This window comes from Scophthalmus maximus, chromosome 13, assembly GCF_022379125.1.
Source record: "Scophthalmus maximus strain ysfricsl-2021 chromosome 13, ASM2237912v1, whole genome shotgun sequence".
Taxonomy (NCBI): domain Eukaryota; kingdom Metazoa; phylum Chordata; class Actinopteri; order Pleuronectiformes; family Scophthalmidae; genus Scophthalmus; species Scophthalmus maximus.
The window spans coordinates 14,961,222-14,982,605 of record NC_061527.1 but is presented as its reverse complement, the minus strand read 5'-3'; the positions used below and the strand labels follow the sequence as shown (position 1 = coordinate 14,982,605).

At 43.9% G+C, this 21,384-nt stretch overlaps 2 protein-coding genes across 6 annotated transcripts in view; both read left to right on the top strand.

Moving 5' to 3' along the window:
- The window catches only part of LOC118318614 (guanine nucleotide-binding protein G(q) subunit alpha), a 32,617-nt gene extending 23,808 nt beyond the window's left edge, over nucleotides 1-8,809 (top strand). For both annotated transcript variants that reach the window (XM_035648439.2, XM_035648440.2), the window contains exons 5-7: nucleotides 531-660; nucleotides 3,165-3,318; nucleotides 4,008-8,809. In XM_035648439.2, coding sequence (XP_035504332.1) covers nucleotides 531-660; nucleotides 3,165-3,318; nucleotides 4,008-4,198 — 475 coding nt within the window. In that variant the 3' untranslated portion in view covers nucleotides 4,199-8,809. The remainder of the gene's footprint in view (nucleotides 1-530; nucleotides 661-3,164; nucleotides 3,319-4,007) is intronic.
- A 1,582-nt stretch (nucleotides 8,810-10,391) lies between these two features.
- Nucleotides 10,392-21,384, top strand: part of tle5 (TLE family member 5, transcriptional modulator) — a 34,178-nt gene continuing 23,185 nt past the window's right edge. For 2 of the 4 annotated variants that reach the window (XM_035648444.2, XM_035648443.2), the window contains exon 1: nucleotides 10,392-11,250. In XM_035648444.2, the coding sequence (XP_035504337.1) occupies nucleotides 11,224-11,250 (27 nt within the window). In that variant the 5' untranslated portion in view covers nucleotides 10,392-11,223. The remainder of the gene's footprint in view (nucleotides 11,251-21,384) is intronic. The other 2 variants (XM_035648442.2, XM_035648441.2) reach the window with 2 other exon arrangements.

Below are 21,384 nucleotides of genomic sequence, written 5' to 3'. Positions count from 1 at the left end.
GTCAGCGCAAAAAGGGGATTTGGCTTGAACTACTAAATTTAATATTATGTCTTCTGTCTTGTCAAACCGTACTGACCTTGAAATATATTGATTGGCCACCGCTTGATACAAACATTGGTTTAACTGTAAATGAAAATGGCCCCTCTTTGCACTGATGGATTTCCAACTGGAAAGTCACACTCTGATCCTCGGTTTGTCCTTGGCTGAATAACTTCAAGGGTTTCCTTTTTGTCGCTTTGTTGCAAACTTTGAAATGATTTGCATTAAATGTAGTGAATGTTTGATTTGGATTTGGGTGGACATAATTATTTGGTGTAGGTTTCATTTGTTTGACATTCATGCTAGTTCCAAAGATTTTGCGAAATTTAAATCTTTGAGATATTGAATATAATGCATGTGGATCTTATCATTTGACTACTAAAAATTAAGATCAAAAGATCTTTTCGCTAACTGTAGTTTCTTTTATGTGATTTTTTTCCCCGGCTGTCTGTCGGGTGGCCCTCCATCTCATCACATCATGTTCCACCCAGGATGGTGGATGTGGGGGGTCAGAGGTCAGAGAGGAGGAAGTGGATCCACTGCTTTGAGAACGTCACTTCCATCATGTTCCTGGTGGCGCTCAGCGAGTATGACCAGGTCCTGGTTGAGTCAGACAATGAGGTGAGACACAGGAACGACCTCTTGTCTGAAGACAAGAGCGCATTCATAGATTCAAGTCTAGTTGTATTTTGTTGTCAATGTTGTCAAGATGTTTGCAGGTTAACTGTGGTTTGCAAGAAAATTATTTTGCTTCTGCAACTCTTAATTTTATTTTGTTGTACAGCCTGTTGAATGTCCTAGAAAGGGATCTGGATATTCACAATTAATTTGCAAACAGCCAAGTTAATTGGACTTTAAATCATGAAAACTGTAGCAGACAAATTTGACCATGGCAGGGCGCCACAGTCGCTGGCTTTTGAGGGCGGGGCTCATTTCAATTTAAAGGCCCTCCAAAGGTACATAGTTGTCAAGGCGACCACCCATAGTGATGAACCCCCAGAGAATTTCCACTTTATGTTTTAGAACCTTTAAGATCATCATTAAGATTTGGTTCACTGCTCCCCTCAACGTTATTTCAAGCATCTTTTTCTTTTAAGCAAGAAACTTAATGCTACCTGCCCAGCGCTAGAGTCAAAGGCAAAGGAACCAGCTAGTTGGTGAACAGAAAGGAAATGTATTTCTAGATATTTCCTTCAAGTGTTCAGGAGACCTTAAAGGAGACTGAATATTCCTGTGGCCAAAATACACTTTCCAAGTGGTAAAAAAAATAAGAATGAATGCAGGTTTAAATCAACCTCTCCCACCCTGTACGTTTGTGGTAAACAGCATTGCAGTAAAAAACACATTTACTTAAAATCCTGTATTATGATAAATGTGTGGGTCAGAGGTGGTATAACATTGGTGCTACCCCTACATAACGCACAAACACACTAATGAGATTGGAAGGCTCTCACCATGATCAGAATAGAGGCCCTATATCTGTTTACTCCAGATATTCTGTTTGCCCCTGTCGTTGGCTCCGTCTCCTCTGCCTGTTCAGATAGAATTAAGCTAATGTGATCAGCCCCTGCTTGCCCTCCTCTCCTGACAACAAACCCTTTCTCTGACCCGCCCATGACTGGATTTCACAAACCAGAACCCAGCTGCCAGTTAGAGTCACTATATCTGCTGTACATCACTGCACCTTCAGTGTCAACAGTTTACCAGGGTTCACATTTGTCTGCTCAACAACAAAGGCAAGAGTTTGTTAACTACACGCAAACACTGAACTTAGCATATGCTTAGATGTGACGTCTTATTGAACACATAAGAACAGGAATATGTTCTCATTTCTTTCAGGTTGTTTGCTTGGTTGTTAAGCTTTTATATGCACCGCCAAGGAGGTTCTGTGATTGCTTCGGTTTGTCTGTTTTGTGTTTGTTTGCAGGATTACTCAAAATGTTATGAACAGATTTGCATGAACATTTGATCAAATAAAGTCTCTGGCATAGTAATATGGTTCAATTTTGGGAGGGAACCAGATAAGATCCTTCACCATTGCGAGATGGGACAAAACTTGACATTTTCAGTCATATATTCACGAATACATAACCTTTTTAAAACATGTATGTTCGACGGAGATGGTTCTGCAAGTTTTGGTTGAAGCCTCATTGGGGGGTAGGCGGGGGGTTTGCTCAGCCTTGGCAGAGGTCTCTTGTTTGAACTCTCTTTGTTAACGGTTGATTGCTGAGACGAGGCTCGGCACCGTTTAGGCAACACAGTCCGCTGAGTTGATCCCGTCGTGCTGACAAGCTCAAGGCCGAGACTGGATGAGAATGTTTTCAAACATCTTTGATTTCATCGGTCAAGTCTGGCCAGGATTAGAACCTGTCAAGACTAAAGTGCAGGAGTGATGCTGGCAATTTTAAATTAGAAAAGGGTAGAAAGTCATATTTAAAAAGCTTCAAGTAGTTTACATGAGCAGGTTTTTCAACTCCAATTTTTATGTTTGCTCAAGTTTTATTTAGAGGAATACGTCTTGCATCGGTTGTCTTTGCAGAGAAACTGAATGTTGGTTTCATTTGGCTGCGGGTTTATCAGCTCTGGTAGTATTCTTTGCTGCGGACCAGGTTTTCACTTGTTTATTTTTAAATGAACTCCTTGTACGGCACCAAACAAGAGACCCCGCTGCCCCTCAACTCAAAACAGAAGGTGACAAAAAATACAGCCCATGGTGAAATTTTACTGCAAATCAAGGGGGGTTCCTGCTTGTTACATCTCTATTCAGCTTCAAAGTTTCATCAATTGCAGATACAGATAAATGGCTTAAAGGTAAGGTTATGCTTGTAACAGTTTCACATTCATAGACTCAGCAGCAATAATATAACTGGTGGACAAAAACACAAAGACAAATGACTCATCAATGCTGACGCTGCTAATGGACTGTTTTTAGAATTAATCCTTGAAGTCAAATGCAATTTTACAACTTATGTAATGTTAACATTAACTGTAGCGTCTGTGCGTGAGGTCATGAACGATGACGCTTATGTTCAATCATTGCATTCACAATAAAATGTGACTCAAGCGGGGTTTGAAGCGTCCTGGACAGCGACTATATCCTAACATTGTGTGTTTTGTCTTTTAAGAATCGTATGGAGGAGAGTAAAGCTCTGTTCAGGACCATCATCACATATCCCTGGTTCCAAAACTCCTCCGTCATCCTCTTCCTCAACAAGAAGGACCTGCTGGAGGAGAAGATCATGTACTCTCACCTGGTTGACTACTTTCCAGAGTTTGACGGTAATTTGAACTTTTTTGAAATATTCAGAATAGAATTGTAGATAATGATATTTAGAATTATAAATTTCATGTAGTGCGCCGGGATTTATTTAATTATTATCTGTACAGATGGTGAATTGATTGATCGGTCATGCTCCGGCTTCAATTCTGTGGCTGTGTAGTTTTCTAAAGTGTGTTTTCAGACCGACTCTTTTAAAGGCCCTGCAGCGCTATGAAAATCAAACTTACTGGTTGTTGGTTTCCCTGTTATGACTGAAACCAGTGTCAGTATCAACATCTGCTCACAAGGGTTGGCTCCTTTTTTTTACAAAATTCTTTCAATCTCCCAATCAAAAACTTTTATCTACACGGGAACATTTTAGTTACATCTTTGATTGTAGAGTGACACCTTGTGGTTTTAATGCTGTACTACAGTTCAACCAGACATTCACTTTGAGGAGACTGAACACAGCAGTTCTCAGTGTTTTTGGTTCATGACCCTGTAAAATGCCAACTCTCCCATACCACAACTACTCATCCCAATCACCCTGAAGTCACTCCCCGCACCCATCCTACCATTATGTCTTGTTTAATTGTTAAAGGGTGCTCATATTTTAAAGGATTAAATGACAAAATGATGATTAACGTTACATTAGGTTCTATGATGCACCTTAAAAATATCAGAAAATAATACTCTACTGTTCTCCCAGGTCCCCAGCGGGACGCTCAGGCAGGACGCGAGTTCATCTTGAAGATGTTTGTGGACTTGAACCCCGACAGTGACAAGATCATCTACTCCCACTTCACATGCGCCACCGACACGGAGAACATCCGCTTCGTCTTCGCAGCCGTCAAAGACACCATCCTGCAGCTCAACCTCAAAGAGTACAACCTGGTGTGAAGGAGCGACCGAAAGAGAATGAGAGCGAGGAAGAGAGCCACAGGACCAGCCCCCCCCCACACTCACACACACAAACACACACAGACACACACACACACACACACACGCACACACACACACACACACACACACACACGCACTCACAGCAGAGTCCACATCTAGATACACACACACACATCTGCATAAAACAGATTGCTGCCCGACGAGATAAGCATTGCTTTATGCTTTACCAGACCAACACTACTCTTTTCACGTAGCTGCTCAGTTGTGTGTTGCCCCCTTTTATTTTATTTTTTATTAATCGCTCCTCTTGCACAAACACACGAAACACACTCAAATATAACACTTCCTCCATGATTTTTGGATCTACTCCGGGGCTCCCCTTGGTTCTCTGTGGGCCTGCGGCCTGGCCCACATTTTTCTTACTTTCTTTACACTACATCATCACCAGTGCTTGTGTGAGTGAGGTGGGTAGAGGGCCTTCTCTGGGCAGAGTAAGCTTTTATGGACAAAGGGCTCTCTCCTCTTCTTCTTATGTAACCCATGCATGCTATACACTACAGAATGAGGGCACACGGCCCGGCTGCAGACCCTGCACTCTAATCGTCTGCAAAGGGTCACTAATTATGACGATAAGAATTTATTATCTGGCAGTGAGGGGGGTGCAGTGAGGTACTTGGTTCCCCGTTGGTCTTGGATTGCCTATTTGAATTTACCTTTGTTAACCCCTGCCCCATACCAGAGCACAGGAGCTCTGTTGAATGTAAATACAGTTATTGTGCTGCTTACACAAAGGTGAGGGGTACACGGAGACGACTACACGCTCTCTGTAGACTTTTAATATTTTCAGCTATATTAATTTCTTGGGTGTATTATTGCTACTATGGTTCTCTGGTTTAAAGTTGAATTGAAGAATCTCCTCCAGAAAGAGTCACAATATGTTCTAATACACTGCTCCTCATTGTGAAGTGTTGACATACATCATGAAACAAAAGATTGAGAGACCACACTTCAAGTATTTACACACTAGAGTATCAACCCTATTATTTTGTATCGCTTTGCCAAAATTTAAACCACGTACATTTGTTCTGTAAATATAAACACGTCGCCAGTGTCCTGCTCGAGTGGTTCAGATACTAACGAAACAAATTGCAGAACTGGCGTTGCCAAAATTATGTGCGAATTTTCTTTTTGTGTTGCATCAGTCAGATGTTGATGGCTTAACAATTCACTTTGTGTGTTTCTTTGATGTCGAACGTTGTCAGAATCACACGTGTATTAGTCCTGTGATTTATTTTCTCTGTTTCCTTTTGAAGGCGAGAATAATCTTCCTGTGCACAATGTGTGAATGATGATAACACATAAGTCCAGTGCAATAGTTGGTTGTAGATTTAAAAAAGAAAAAAAAGCTTTTAGGCCACCAATTTTGCTTCAGTCACAACTTTGCTCACTTTTATCTAAATGGCTCGTCTCCGTAATAAACTTTATTTTTGCCATATTATTCAGCCAACATTTGATAAACTGTAACCAATAGCAAGAGAGTAAATAGTTCAGTTTTTTATCTAATTTATCAATCAGATCTGTGCATTGTTGACAGTAAATGAGACTTCCTCCCTTAGTTTCAGTGCAAAGTTTTTCCAACTTAAGAGATGGTAGGAGATTTTATACTGCTGTAAAATATCAAAACTATTTTATGGACGAGTGGTCTATCTTTCTAATGATACTTCATATATTTAGCTGTTGGAGTTCTGGTTTGAAATGCTTGACAATGGGGGGAAAAATACACTGTATCCATGTCAGGTTTATGCTTTATGCAAATAGGAAAATGAAAACAGACGAAAAACGTAATGGTTGAATATGTACTTTTCAAGGTTGATTGCATTTTTGGGGGGGTACATTTTAAGGATTTGTGTTGGCTATTGGTACCAATCCCATATCGTGTCTCTTGCCTGATTGTTGTTTAAATATTCCATTAAGCTGAAAGTTGATAAATGGCTTCTTTTCTTTTTTTCTTCACAATGTAATTCAGGTAAGTTTCCATAACTTTTTCATCACAAGGGCTACTACTAGCAGATTTGGTAGAAATAAAAAGGACTATGGATGATTTGGAGCAAAAGGTGAAATTAATTAAGTCAGGGGGCCAAGGGCGTTGACATCCTTGTTGAGGATGAGGGCATCAGGCTCGGTGAGGGAGGAACACAGCGGTCCACAGATGCCTACATGACATTCCAATGGGAAGTGTGGCAGCTGTTTGGCTCTTTAGTCACGATCGTTTTGCCTTTGGAAGAGGAGGACAGCTACCGGGGCTTTCCCAAGGTGCAAAAGCACATTGTTAGTGTTTAAACTGTCGCACCTAAACATGATTTTGCTCTTCTGATAAATTGTGTGCTGATCGTTTTGGCTTTACAATAATTTCTGCCATGTGGTTTTGCATATGCGATTTTTTTTTTTTCTTCTCATTGGTAGTGTTCCATGGTTGACTTTGGCATAGTGTCGAAAGTAAGAGGGGGGAAAAGGAGTGCTGGGGACATTTTGACTTTTTTGTACGCATTCAAAAAGAACTGGCAGAGTCACAATAATTAAACATCAATGACTTCACTCAAATTGTTTACACATCAAATGTTTTTGTGATTTTTCTATAGAGAAAAGAAGCAGCGTGTTCTAATGATTCAGTTCGATGACCCAGTGAGAGTAATCTTTACACCTCTCGTGTAAACGTGCATATTATGTTCACGGTGCCCTGGCTTATATGTTTTAGACTTTATGCATTCTGAAACAACATGAAGGATGGACATGTGTAGTTATGCTAAGTGCCACAATATTTTTAAAGAGTTCTAACCAGACTTTGTCAAAGCAAGTTAAGTCTGGCTGTGAGCTCGTTTATTCAGCTCGTAGTGATACACGTTTTATCTTCAGGCAGCGCTTTGAAGCCTTTTCATGAGCAGTTTTTCCCATGTTTGGGGTGAAGCTTCACACACACACACACACACATTTACACTAAGTTTATTTTGCAGCACACTTTACAGTTTGAATTGAAGAGCTTGTGTATTTCCATAAATGAATGAATGAACTGACAGACGTCGGCTTATTGTGGAAAAGGAATATTGTGCTCTGGGAGAACGGTGCGATCTCTGTTTGTGTTTTTGAGTTTCTCTGCTTGGCTGCACCCGAGCAGTAGTGGTTCCGTCCGTTTTCACTTGGTGACAACATGTGGACGTCGTGTCTCGTCTGGTTGTAACGGCACCGGAGCCAACACAGGAGAAGTCAGATGGCGGCTCTGCCAGTGATCAGAGCCGCAGCAGAGCTAGGTCACTTTTAAATTTAAAACCCCTGCACGTTCATTTATACTGTATCTGCCCACGGAGCAAGTCAAAGAACGTTTGTACGACAATCCAGTACAAAACACTGTGCCGAGCAAAATTCAATCAGCAACAGAAAATATTTCAAAAAGTAAATATCTGTAATAACTTGACCCAGATCTGTGGCGGAAAAATTATTGTAACTTTTATTAATCTACTCTTGCATTCTTTTTTTTTCTCTTCCAAATGAAGCTTGTGTGTAAAGCCTCAGTATTAATGTATTTATTGAAACACTTGCCAAGTGAAGGTACTGAAATGGCCATTGAAATATGTTGGTGGTTATAATAACGAGTGAGTGAATATGCCGTGAGTTTACATGTCCACCGTTCTCCGCTCTGTTGGGGTTTCATTTTGTTTTCTTTTCTCCTCCTCTCCTTACTTGATTGGACTTTGTATTCTTTCCCTGGGTCGAAGGCACTGAAACTGCACCACTGCAATGGGCCTGCATTCATGCAACTTTAGATGTCCTTTCAAACGTGCTTGTTGGTACTCTAAGGTGTGTATGTGTGTGTACACTTTTGATGGCTATTGCTTATGCTTGAGATCCATTCTGGTTAGAGGGATGGATATACAGTGATATTAAATGCTATCTTTGCATATATATATATTTATTTTTTTTTCCTCTTTTGTAAGGTTGACACACCTTAACACGTGTTTGTAGGACCACTTAAGATGACAGACTTTTTTAAGAGTTAAACTTTGTGTAGTGGTGTACAAATTGAAAGTAATGTATTTTTGTTTGATTTTTTTTTCGTTTTTTCTTTTCTTTCTTTTTTTTTTTTAAGTATACCAAATGTAAATTATGTACAATGAGTGTGCCAATCCCCTTTCTTTGTAAAGCCAGACTCTTAACAAGTGCCAATGTTGTGAAAAATCAGAGGGCCTGTGAATTTCATGGTCCAGTTTTTAAAACAAATAAACACTAAGTATGTGATTAATTAACAAAAAAAAAGGACAATTTTATTCTATATTTAAGATTAATGATGAACTGCTGTTTTTAAGATAAATGTCATTTTAATTGCATGTTTGCCAGGTTGGGGAGGGAGTGGGTGGGTGAGATACTGTATTCATGCAACACCCTCATGAAAAAGGGTCCTAATGGTTATTGATTTACAGTATTTTAGCCATATTTCTCTTTTGTATGTTTCATTTCAACCACTGTTGCCTGAACCTCATTCAGACATGAAAATGATTTTCATAGCCTTCTCCTTTAAATGTTTTAAATTGGAATAAAAGACGTTCCTATACTCTCTTATTGCATCCCTTTACATTTCCTTTGGAGCGCAACAGTCTTTTCTTACATATTGTGATCAAAGCACCACATTTGCGCCCCACCTATGTTCCATACTTCACATCACGTATGCTTTATATTACTGCCAATATTTTTCATAGCCTAATGTTTTACATTTACATTTATATTGATGTTTTGAGATTTCTGTCAGTCAGCTGCTGGTTTGCCCTGCTACCACGTCCCTTACTCCTTGTTGTTTGTGAATGTGGATATTGAATACAAATCAACACAGACAGGATAAGGTTCACATTAAAAGTTAATTATTAGTTATCAAAAGTTCAATCTTAAATTCAATCCAAATTGTAAGAAAATGACAGCAACCTTTTTTTAAAGATCTGGCATTTTTTATTTTAAAATGTGTTTTCAAAGATGACACAAGCAGGATCTTTTGAGTGATGTTTATTTTGTCATCATGGCAACATATGAATTCAGACAAAGGGCATCAACAAAGGAGAACCAGGGATATGTATTCATCTAAATAACAAAAGACTGAAGACACTGAGATTATGTGCTTGGTGGTATTTCTAGGAATTGGGGGGTGGGTGTACTTTAATTTAATGACTATACACATCATACGTTTGCCTGATTCTGATTATTGTATTAATCAAAATAAAGTGAATTTAGTATCGTCTATCAGGATTTCATACCTGGCTGAACGGTAAGGAATTTGAAACAAACACAAGGAAAACATTTCGCCCATATTTTACAGTAATTGAATTAACAGTAATTATAATCAATCATTTGAATGAATAATCATCATACAAGTACTGTAACTCCTTTGAAACATTTGTCACATTGTTGTAAACATGTTGATGACAGCCTCTTTTATTAGTACTCAAAATGAAATGCAGTTTGGTAGGTGGCCTGTCAGAATCTGGATGGAGCAAAGCCACGCAAGGACATGACTGATTAATACTATTAACTGGAAAAGTGACCTGAAAAAGACCTTTTCTTCCTTTTTTAAAAAGAACTTTAACTTTAAAGTTAGTGAAGATCAAGAGGATTAAAAATGAAAAGAAACAAAAGCCTTCTTGTTCTTAACGTGGTTAAGTTCTTGATTAATTGATTTTTAAAAAAAAATCTGGTTTGGAGTCTGTCCATGTCTTCATGTGAACATGGCATTTTCCTAATGATAAAACAGGTTTATAAAGAACATTACATCTTTATCCAATCCAAAACATATTAAATGTCTTTGTCCTGACACTGACTTGTTTGCCCAGATGTTCTTCCTATACAATTCTGAACATCCAGCCAAAACATTACAGTGATAAAATAAATAACATATTATAAAATAAAAGGTAATTCATAAAAGGTGGGAAAGTATTCAATATTAATTCCAAATCTCTCTAATGTGTTTATTTATTTTTTTTGCTGGATTTATCTAATGAAATGTTGAACCTGCTTGTGACTGTGGTGGTCGTGTGGTGGTCTGGTCCACAGGGGGCGCTCGCTGCTCAGACATCAACCGGCTGGTGCGCTAGAGCTGCGGCGTGTAGATCTGCGTCGTGTAGATCTGCAGCGCCGCCGCTGCTCCTCTAGCCGCCGCGCTTCTGTGTGGGGCGTTCAGTTCGGCAGCGTCGCGCCTCTCTCTCGCCTGCAGCTCCGCGGAACGGACGGACTTCTCCGGCTTCACCGACACCGACAAACCCGCTCGGTTCCTCCACGACTCCTCTGTGCAAAGGGGACGAACGTCCAGAGTCTGGGATACATTTCGAGTTTTTTTTAGTTGTTGTTGTTGTTTGTCTGGTTCTCATTCGACGCTGGTTATTCGTCTGCGTTGGACGGATTCAACTTACACGCACCCGCAGACATTTTGTTATTTCCGAGAAGTGCAGCGCGTCTTTTTCTCTCCCACTTCGACCGAAGAGCTCCGACGGGGCCGGCGCGACACGACGGGCGAGACCACGACCAGCGCCGCCGGACGCCGCGTGTCTCTCTCCCCCCCCCCCTGCGCGGTTAGCTCGCGTCGCTGCCGCCGCCGCTGCGTCGAGGGCGGAAGGCTCGCGGACGGCGATGAATCATCTCGACGGACGGCGTCTGGGGAGTCGGCGCTAGAGGAGCCAGCGAGGAGCCGCGGGCGGTTGACTGCTCACGGCGACGAGCGGGGGGGTCGGGAGCGGGCAGCCCGCAGCCAGGCGACGCGCACACTCTCTCCGGCCCGCGTTAACAAAGTGCGCCACTCGCGTCCGGCTGAACGTCGCCGTCGTCTGCATTAGTAGTTGTTGTTGTTCCGCTCGTCGGGCGGACGGGGGCTCGCTAGCTCGTCGGGCTAACGCCGGACAGCGCCTGTTCGAGGCTACCCGTGGACAAAGGAGCGACGCGGGGACACACGGCGGGTCGTGTTCGGGAAGGAGAGCAACACACACGGAACTGACATGATGTTTCCACAATCAAGACACTCAGTAAGTGGATGCTTTTATTTCGATTGTTTTCACACACACACACACACACAAAAAGAAGACATTGGTCGACGAATGAGGTGTCATGGACACTTGAGGGGAAATTACGCATCCGACGTGTCCGTGCTTTGACAACACGGGACAATGGGACGTGTTGCGGGTGTTGACGTCGTTGGCGTGTGCACCGATCGGTCCTGGCGACTTGTGCTGCATGTGTGTCGTGAGATACGTCGAGGGTCTTGACACCGTCCCCAACTTCTCCCGCATCCCACAAACCAAATGGCTGCTGGCCTCCTCCGGCTCCGTCCGGCGGTCCCACCGTTGTGTCAGCCTGGCTTCAGGTCGACAAAACCCAAAACGCAGGGAGGCAACGTATCCGCCTCTGTCCTCCTGTTAGGACAATCCTCCGCGAGGGAAATAAAAAATGGGAGCGGTGCTCCTGCCATCCTCGTCGGCGTCATGGCAGCCGGAGCCCTCGGGAGGCACCGTGCAGGGTTGTCTGTGCAGGTGGGTGTTGTTACGACTCCGCTCCCCTAAATCTCAAGTTTCCATGGTAACAGAAACTCAGTCCAGGGCACGCATTCATCAGTGATGAGGGCTCTCGGCCCATTGGTCAAACGTGTATGCACACTGACTGGCAGCCAAGGAATCAAATTAAATCATTTTACTTTTAGACCTTAAAACGTCAAATGAAGACGGCCCTGCGTGTGGAACCTAAAGCCCACAGTTTAGCAACACCCCCCCCCCCCCCCCCCTGAATTTATACCTCCCAGTGTCGGTTCAAATGTCACCTCTCTCTTGCAAGTGCAAATATAACAAAGAGGCGTTTGTGCAAGTGCAGCGCAGGTAAACACAACAGCAAGAGCGCTGTCAGGTTGCCAGGCACTGTGCCCTCTGCTTCTCCCTGGCAACGTCTTGTCGCCATCCACTAGTGCTTCTACTGCTGAAAGGGGAGAGTTGTTTGCTGAAACTAGAACCCGAACGTCCTTTGTGACATGAATGGTTTGCCCTTTGGCGGTCAGTCTGTGTGGCAGGCTGATGGTGCTGTGCCGGGGCGCCGCTGCCGATGTGTGGGAGCGCGGTGTGAGGATTTGGGAACCTCTGGCCACAGCCTGGCTTGTCAGCAGAGTGAGATCCTGTGTTCGCTGTGTGCGTCCCACGAGTTCGACTTTAGCATTGTCGGAAACTGGTCCGATCCAAAAGGATATTTGTATTTCTTACTTATTAGAGCTGCAAATCCAAAACTGCCGATTGTGGCTGGACTTCTACAGTGGGGCGTCAATGTGGCAGTGGCCACAAATAAATCGACATAAGGGGGAAAGTATTTTCAGTTCATAACGAATAGCGGGTCAGGGGATTTCAGCTGCGTAGGTGTTCTGTCATTGTGGATCAACATTTGCATTCACTCTGCTAAAAGAAAGAACCAGATGTGCCCCGGAGCATTTCTGAACGCGGCCTCAGAGATCGGATCTCGAATACGTCCTCTCGGGGGCCTTCACACCTGTTCTCAGAGCTGTCCACCTGAGATTGGATCACGCGAGACGGATGTCTATGCCAGGTCCAATCTGCTTCCAAACCTGCACTCCTTTCTTCTGGCTGAAGCAGCGAAGCAGTTGCCTCCTGATGGGGTGAGAACATGGGTCACTCAGCTCCCGTCGGCCTCCCTGCCTGCCTGATAGGAAGTTATTCTTCTAATCCAATCGAATGCCCTTATCCTGCGTCTATGTAGAATTAAGAGCCAACACACAGGATTGAAAATGAGGTTGGGAAATTGAACATATCTCAGCTGTGCTGCAGCTGCTTTAGTCTTAACCCAACACAACCAGCCACACCACATACTCCCTTCCTCTATGAATCTCGCTTTTCTTCCGCTGCTGCTGCTGCTGCTGTCACAGGGGGCGCGAGGATGGGGAGAATGTGTGACACCCATATAGATATGAGTGTCAAAGATAAGGCGCTGGAGGATGAGAGAGTAACAGCACTGCTTCATAATGACGGATGACAGATCTCTCGAACTGGCTCAGTCGCCTCTGAAACTGCTTTTGTCCTTTTCCTTTGTTCACCCTGTAGTACCATTAGCGTTGTAGGTCCTGACTAGCATATGCAGTGAACAAAAGCGTTACATTCTCTCAATGGATTTGCACAATCAAGGACTCTCTCATGTATGGTGCATCTAGTTTCCAGCAGCAGAGGACTTGCGGGGGCACATGGTGGTGATGGTTGTGATGTGTGGTCACGTTGCTTTAAAAACACTGTTAAATCGTGACCCGTGTGAATCATAAAATCTGTTGCCTTTACTGGGAAATGTAATTATGTTCATGTAACGTGTGCTGTATGTGAACGTTTCCAATGGCAGGGGACAATCAGCTTGTTCATATTCAGACCCAAAAGAAACGTTTTTCGTCCTTTTTTATCTCTCGCAGCTTACCATATGTCTGACATTTGTTTATTTATTACATGAATACAACAGAATGAAATGGGAAATTGCTATTTACCGATAACAAACTGTCTGAATGGTCTGAGTGGAAGCCTGGTTGTTACACACTGTAATAGATAGATAGATAGATGAACAGATGAGTTAGAAGAGAGCCTTAGCATATGGCAGCTAGTAGAAGTTAGGCTATAAATGTCTTTTCCATTTATTGGTGTGTGGAAAGACCCAAAGTGAACAGTGTAAGTGGACGTTGTGAGTACTTTTGGGAATGATTTTGCCCAAAGCTTTTTTGATCCATATAAATGTTTAAATCACTGAGACTGCCATCACCTTTTAAGTGGTTTCCCCTGTAATTGTCTCAATGAGTACAAAGAAGACTAAGTTTAAACAGGGATTTGTGTGTCTCCTCCAATGCACACATTCTAATCCACTGTTGCAAGTTATGTGCGCAGTTCATTGGTCTAGGAGGAAAAGGCCTGATTGAGTAGTGGTGCAGTGCCTGACCCAGTTGATAGCATTTGCCTTATTGTTTGGGTGTTGATTAATCCAAAGCTGACTACGGCGCAAAAGTGGAGCAACAGAGCACAAGTAGCACAAGTAACATGGAGGCGAGATCTCACAAGTTATCCAAGCCCGTGTCTCAGATGGCCACAGGTTGTATACACACACACACACACACACACCCTGACACACTCCCTCCTCCTCCTCCTGCTTGTCTCCCTTTATCATGCGTTTCCTCCCAGATCTGATGTAGTGGTGGGAGGGTCAGGGGCAGAGGGTGCACAGGCATTATTAAGCCCACTTGAATTAACAGAACAGCCCCCAGCCTTTCCTCTAAAGCCTCCAGCTGGGGGGAGCTTAATCCCCATGGTCCCCTGTCTCGCCCATTAAACAAACCCCCCCCACCACCACCACCACCACCACCCCTGCGCCGCAGCTCTGCTGCGCACACACACACGCACACGTGTGCATGTGCAGGCAAGAAGCCTGGCAGGTTGTGTTTGTTGGTGGTGGACATTAGTGCGTGCACATAGACACAGAAGAAAGAATAGAACACACAAACATACACCTTTGTTCTCCTCTCGCTGGTAATTATTGCTCTAGTAATGCATAGAAAAGGATTTTTCCCTTTCACCCATACATCAATAACAAGGACACACACACACACACACACACACACACACATTCTTGCCAGCCTCAAGGGTCTTATCTGCTTTTTTGTATCTGGGGAACAAATTGAATGTGGGGCTTGACACACGCAGGCCAGCAGATGTCTGGGTCTCAAAGGTTAGTCCAGCTGATTAGCATGACAAACAGAGCGCCCCCCTCCACCACCACCAAAACACTCCCACCCTGCAGGGGGCCCTGCTTTTGAGTGGCTGAGTTGAGGCCACGGGTCACAGGTGATGTTGATTTTTGTGGAGGGCCACAGTGCATGATTGTCAAAATGCTCCGGGGCTGGTTGAAAAGGAGGGGTGTCGTCTGGTGCAGCCCCGCTCTTGTTGAACACGCATGCACTGACTTGGACTCAAGATGATACATATGAATAGTCATTCAAATACTCTGACTTATATGTCCTCTTATACAGAGGATCTTTGTACCCCAGTGCACTTTGTCCTCTAATTTTCAGGCAGGGGCATTTCATTCTAATGTGAGACGCCATCAGTAGAGGGATGACGGGAAATGGGGAAGTGAGAAACGCAACAAAGCTCCCCAGCCAAACTGGGCACTTTGCCATTAAGTGCCCCAAGTATATTCATGCTCAACCTGTGTTTGACTCATTGCACAAGACCGTTGTCACTGTCGTGACCGTCGTCAAAAAGCGGTGCATGAATTAACCAAAATACAGGCAAGTCAATGAGATAAGTAATTGCAATACATGGCCTTAACAGACGACATGGCTGTACATTTTTGGGCTCTACCTCCCCCGTGGACTTGAGTTTGTAACTGCCATTCTGTATACTGTAAATCACTGCCATGTGGCAATATGGATAAAATGTGTCACGAACATATGTGTATTTTTAATAGTCTGATATAAATGTGATATGGTACATTATCTGAAAAAACAAATATTATGCTGACATCCTTTGACCTGCTACAGTCTTATAATTGATCAAAGGCATTGAGTCCGTACAAAGCATTTTCATGAAGTTGGAGCGACACATGATACAGCTTGAGATGTGTTACTGAATATGGCTGAAGCAAAACAGACACAAGCAGACACACAAACTGTCTGCACCATCCTTCTGGAGTCCATTTTGCACCAGAGCAGCTTCTGGTTCAATGGAAAGGCGACAGAAAATGTCAGATGCAGCCCCTTACGCGGCCAATCACTAATCTCCTTGAGATTATGTATTGTGTATTGTGTTTGAAAGTAATAACTATAGAAACCATCAACCATTTAGAGTAATGCAAAGTAAATTTCCTTAAAAGATAATAAGAAAAAGAAGTCTGCTCCACTCACACACATTATATATATATATCATGTTTGTTTTCTGACAATTTACAGTCGAGTTGTGCTTATATCGATGTGGCATGTAGTATAGTTATAGTATATCAATTGACAGCTTTGTTTGTGTGGGAGGGCTTTTTGTTGTCTGCACGCATTATTCGTCTTTGTGTGCGTGTGTGGATGTTGTGAGTGAAAAGGAAAAAATGGTAATGACTTTGTGCTTGTGTGTGTCTACATGCACTTTATCACAGGCAGGTGAGAACTCATCGTGTGTGTGTGTGTGTGTGCGTGCGTGCGTGCGTGCGTGCGTGCGTGCGTGCGTGCGTGCGTGCGGGCGGGCGGGCGGGCGGGCGGGAAGTGAATGTAGGGGGAGTGTGGAATAGAGTGGCTGCATCAGTATTCCGGAGTGTGTGGGAGGTAGGAAGGCGGGTCAGTGGGGTTGGGGGTTACAGTCCTTCCCCAGAGCAGAACGGTGCGATGGGCTGGAACAAAGCAGCTCGACAGGGGTCTGCCTGATTGGGCCGGCCAGGCCAGGGCCCCTAGACCTGCCAAAGCGGCACTGCACCAGTCCTGACAAGAGAATTAGCTGTTCTGTTTGTGCCTGAGAGCAGTAAGGCCTCGGCTGGAACAATACGTCACCTCATCCCCACCAAGATCCCATTCAGACACCAGGAGGTGGATTCACAGTAAGTCCTCGGAAGAACCTCCCGCGCCCTGCGTGTTGGTGCAGGAGGGGGAAGTACGCCCACTGTGACACTGGCCTGCCTTCAATCATGTTGTATTCACAATACTTCTTGGCAGGTGTTGGCACCTCTGCTGTGAGGTTGGAGCCCTGCTCATCCAGAGTGCAACCAGTCCTGTCGATATTAAAAATGCTTGATATTTGAACCAGCGTCAGGCAAATGAAACCACCTTTAACCTAAATAGAAGAGTTTCTTTCTCTTTTTTTTTTTACCACAAGAGCTGCATTGCTTTGGGCACATTTCTGTTGGTATCTCTGACCAAGATACTATAGTGAGATGATTGCTCTCTCACACTCATTCCTCTTGCGTAATTATGTCCCGTCTTTTTGAGCTCATCATCTGTGACAGCCGTCATTCTGGGCCATTGGACAGATTTTCTCCCTGGTTTATTTCTGCAGAAAAGATGTCGGGAGACTCTAAGAACTCGTTTGCACTCGTTTTCTTCTGTGTCGGCGGAACATGTCACAGCAGCCTTCAGGAGCTCCTGCAGGTTAAACTGGACTAACCGAACTACAAGGCAGATTAATTCTGAAAGACTATAAGCAGACACTCACTAATCAAGCTACAAATAACCCATAATGCAACACTTTAAAAGACTGCAGTTACACCTTTTCCATTTGAAAATATCTGTTGTGAATGGACATAAACAATATTGTAATATATAATGACCAATAAGGTATCTATTTCTTTTCAGAGCAGCAGATAAATCTAGTTTTTTCTGTTCAATTGGTTTAGGCACTGTAAAAAATTGCTTAGCTGCTACAACTAATTTTGCTAATGGTATGGAAACCCCCAAATATTTGAGTAATATCGGGACAACTGCGCACATCTTCTCTTGAAAACATTTTATAGTGTTGTACTCATTGATACATTCAAATCAGTGGAATGCAAGTACAAATCCTGTTTACTTCTTCGCTACAGCCCTCCTGGTCAGTCACTGTGTGACGTTGACCTCCGTGTTCTGGAAAGCAATAAATGTTGGATTTATTCACACATTTTCAGACTTATGCCAAATTCCGATTCAATTAAGGACTTTCAAAGACTTTGGATCGCTGTGCAGTTCACGCTGCACGACTGTTTGTTTTGTGATCGTGAGTCTTGTAGTCGTTGTGAGTTCATACTACACGACTGACTGGCGACAGGGGGTCACACACGACACTGTCTTTCACCAGGCAAAACCCCAGACTATGCCATAGTCCTGCAGTTGTTGCCGATAAATCTAAATATTTAGCCTGTTTAAAATATGATCTATGTCAGTGAACCTTTCGAATTCCTTGAAGAGTTCACAAACTTTCGACCAAACGACTCCAATCTGGGGCTTTTGTTGGCGAGTTTCAAAATCTGACTGTGAGTGCAAATTTGTGTAGTGTGAACTGGGCATTGGGAAGGGCGTAGGGGGAGAGGGCATCTGTCCCGTCTGAACGCGGCCTAAAAACATGCTGAAATTTCACTTGAGTGGAGCACCGTGTAAAGATTACATTGGGACTAATTAGCTGATAATCAAAATTAAATGGCTTGGATTGGAATCAGGGGTAAAATAGCACTAACTTTTAAAACTTGCAATATGCACACACACAAGAACTTTAGAGCATTCACCTCAGTCGGGCAAATTAAACAGAGGTTCCCCGGTGTCCGCCACATGCCAGGCCTCCAGCTTTCTGCTTTGATTATCCACTTATTTGTTGGGAACTTTGGGACTAATCTTCCCCTACCTCTCTGCCTGTCCTTCCCTCTTCACCGAGTGGTGTAAGTAATAACCTTGGTTTTTACAAGCAGGCATCAATCACCTGCACAACAGTACTGGGTGTAATCTTAAAGCCTCCCTTCTGCGAGGCTGGCTTTAATCTCAGCAATGGTCTCCAAACCCACGGCCATGTCAGCCTCACCACTTTCCCCACTCTTGACAAATTACCCATTTCCCTTGGCTTTGCAATCTCTGCAATCTCTGCACTCTTTCCGTGTGTGTGCGTGTGTGCGTGTGTGCGTGTGTGCGCGCTGGGACAGCTGCCCTCACCTTGTGCCTGATGTGTTGGTGTAATTGCTGATGTGTGTGACTGTAGGTAGACTCTTACTACATTCTTGTGCGTCTGTGTTATCAGGGCAGTGTGTCTGAAGTGTCATGTTTGTGTGTGTTTGTAACCTGCGTTTGGCTGGCTTTGTACAGGGGGTCAAGATAGTTCTGCCGAGTGGGGAGAGAGGGCGAGCCATGCCAAGCCTATGTTTGCAAGGGCACTTCACTCGAAGTGATAAAAGTAGAGTAATCCCCTTTAAAGCGTCTTAACGAGGTCAAATCTGTTGGGCTGCAGTAGGGGAGGGGATGCATGTGCGTGCGTGCGTGCGTGCGTGCTTGTGTGTGTGTGTGTGTGTGTTGTGGGGATAACACTGCAGAAATGGGGGTAAGCCTTGGCTTGGCTCATGAGAGATAATAATCAAAATAAAATTCCTGGCCCAAACAGGATTACGCTCTCCCCGCGTTCTAAAGCCCCTGTCCTGAGCGGCTGAAGACACAATCCTATTCCTCAGCCTCTCCTCTCTCTCTCGCACACACACCCACACTCACACTGAACACACACACACTGAGCAGCCAACACAGCAAGGCTCGCTTGGCCCAGACAGAGTTGGCCAGGGTGAGCTTGGACGCGGGCCAGTTAGCCCTGTCCCTCTCTCAGATCACTGGGCACATAGGCTTTATTCCAAACACTAATCCGGGATATTTAGATGGAATTGTTTTGTTGGAGCTATTCTTAGATGGAGGATGTGATCTTGTTTGATGCTGGTGACAAAAGGCTTAATCCCTCAACGTCTGGCTCTGTGACTCATGTTATGATGGTTTGCATACATGTTGAACACATACTCCACATGTTCACCAACAGAAATAATTATCCCTTTTCCCTTTTTTTTTAATTAAAACGTGAATTTTAGAGGATATGGCCTGAAGCCTTGACACGTTCCATTTTAGAGTTGATTTGAATTATTCCAAATAGATCCCAGTAAGGCTTTATATCTGGAAACCACTTTCTTAAGTTTGCTCGCAGTACTTTTTTACAGAAGCATCTAGACCACCCACATTCTGTGCTCACAGCAAGCATTAATTTACCCCTACAATTTATAACCCCGTCACCAAACTGAAAAAAAGGCTAATGATTATTTTGCTTCGACAGAAATACTTTCCCCATGTTTTCAGTAATCTAGAAAAATGCATTACCCTTGAATAATGATGTCTCCATCTATTCCCCACGCTCAAACTGGGAAGTGGGAGTCTGATAGACGGAGGAGGCGGATGGCTCAAATGGCATCCTTGGGACTGTTGCTATGGAGCAAACCGACAGGCTGGCGTTGAAAAATAGGCCAACTGTTCATCAGCGCAGATCTTCTACATTCATTTAAAAGTGGGAGTGAGATAACATCCAGTCATTAGTGAGTGATTACGATGCCAAGACTCCATCCCTGCCCCCAACCCACACACACGCGCACACGCACATGCAAACACACTCCGACTGAGATGTAAACAGTCAGGCAGTGCTCCAGGAAATACAATCCCCACACTGCCACTATCCTCAGGCAGGAGTTATACGGAGGAGGATGTTTCCCAGTGTATCCTGCCGTAATGGTGCTTGAGTGTGTTGTATGTGTATCTAAATACATCACTGGATATATGTACTGTATTCATGTATTGTGGGTGTGTCTAATCACTGTAGTGCTGTCTGGTCCCCCCTCCCCTCTCCGCCCTTTGACTGATCTATTGAGCAGAAACAACCTAAGCCTGATTCTTATTTAAAATAGACATTATGGTTCACAGTAGATTTCACATGGATTGGACCGGATGATGAGGCCAGGAGTGTGTGTGTGTGTGTGTGTGTGTGTGTGTGTGTGTGTGTGTGTGTGTGTGTGTGTGTGTGTGTGTGTGTGTGTGTGTGTGTGTGTGTGTGTGTGTGTGTGTGTGTGTGTGTGTGTGTGTGTGTGTGTGTGTGTGTGTGTGTGTGTGTGTGTGTGTGTGTGAGGAGGGGGGTTGACGATGACTGGGCTTTGTGATGGTGGGTGGGGGATGGGGGTGGGACAGCAATTTCCTGAAACGATGAATCCCATTTATTCGTCGAAGACTGTCTCAATTGCCTCAGCAGCGCACAAAGCTTTTTAATGCTTTAATTACGTCTCAAAGGAGCAGGGCAGAATCAAATTAGAGATTGTCCTACATTTAGGTGGCGTGCGTGTGTGTGCGTGCGTGTGCGTGTGCGTGTGCGTGTGTGCGTGTGCGTGTGCGTGTGTGTGTGTGTGTGTGTGTGTGTGTGTGTGTGTGTGTGTAAATGCAAATTTAGCATATGAGGGAGCGTGTGTGTGAGGGGGCTGTTGTGTCCTTGTGTATGATTCATCGCAGTGAATATTTGTTGCTGTGGCAGCCAAGCATCGTACATAGAGGCTTATCACACCCTACACACAAATACACACACACACACACACACACACACACACACACAACTATTCACTCTCTCTCTTGCTGTTACACACAT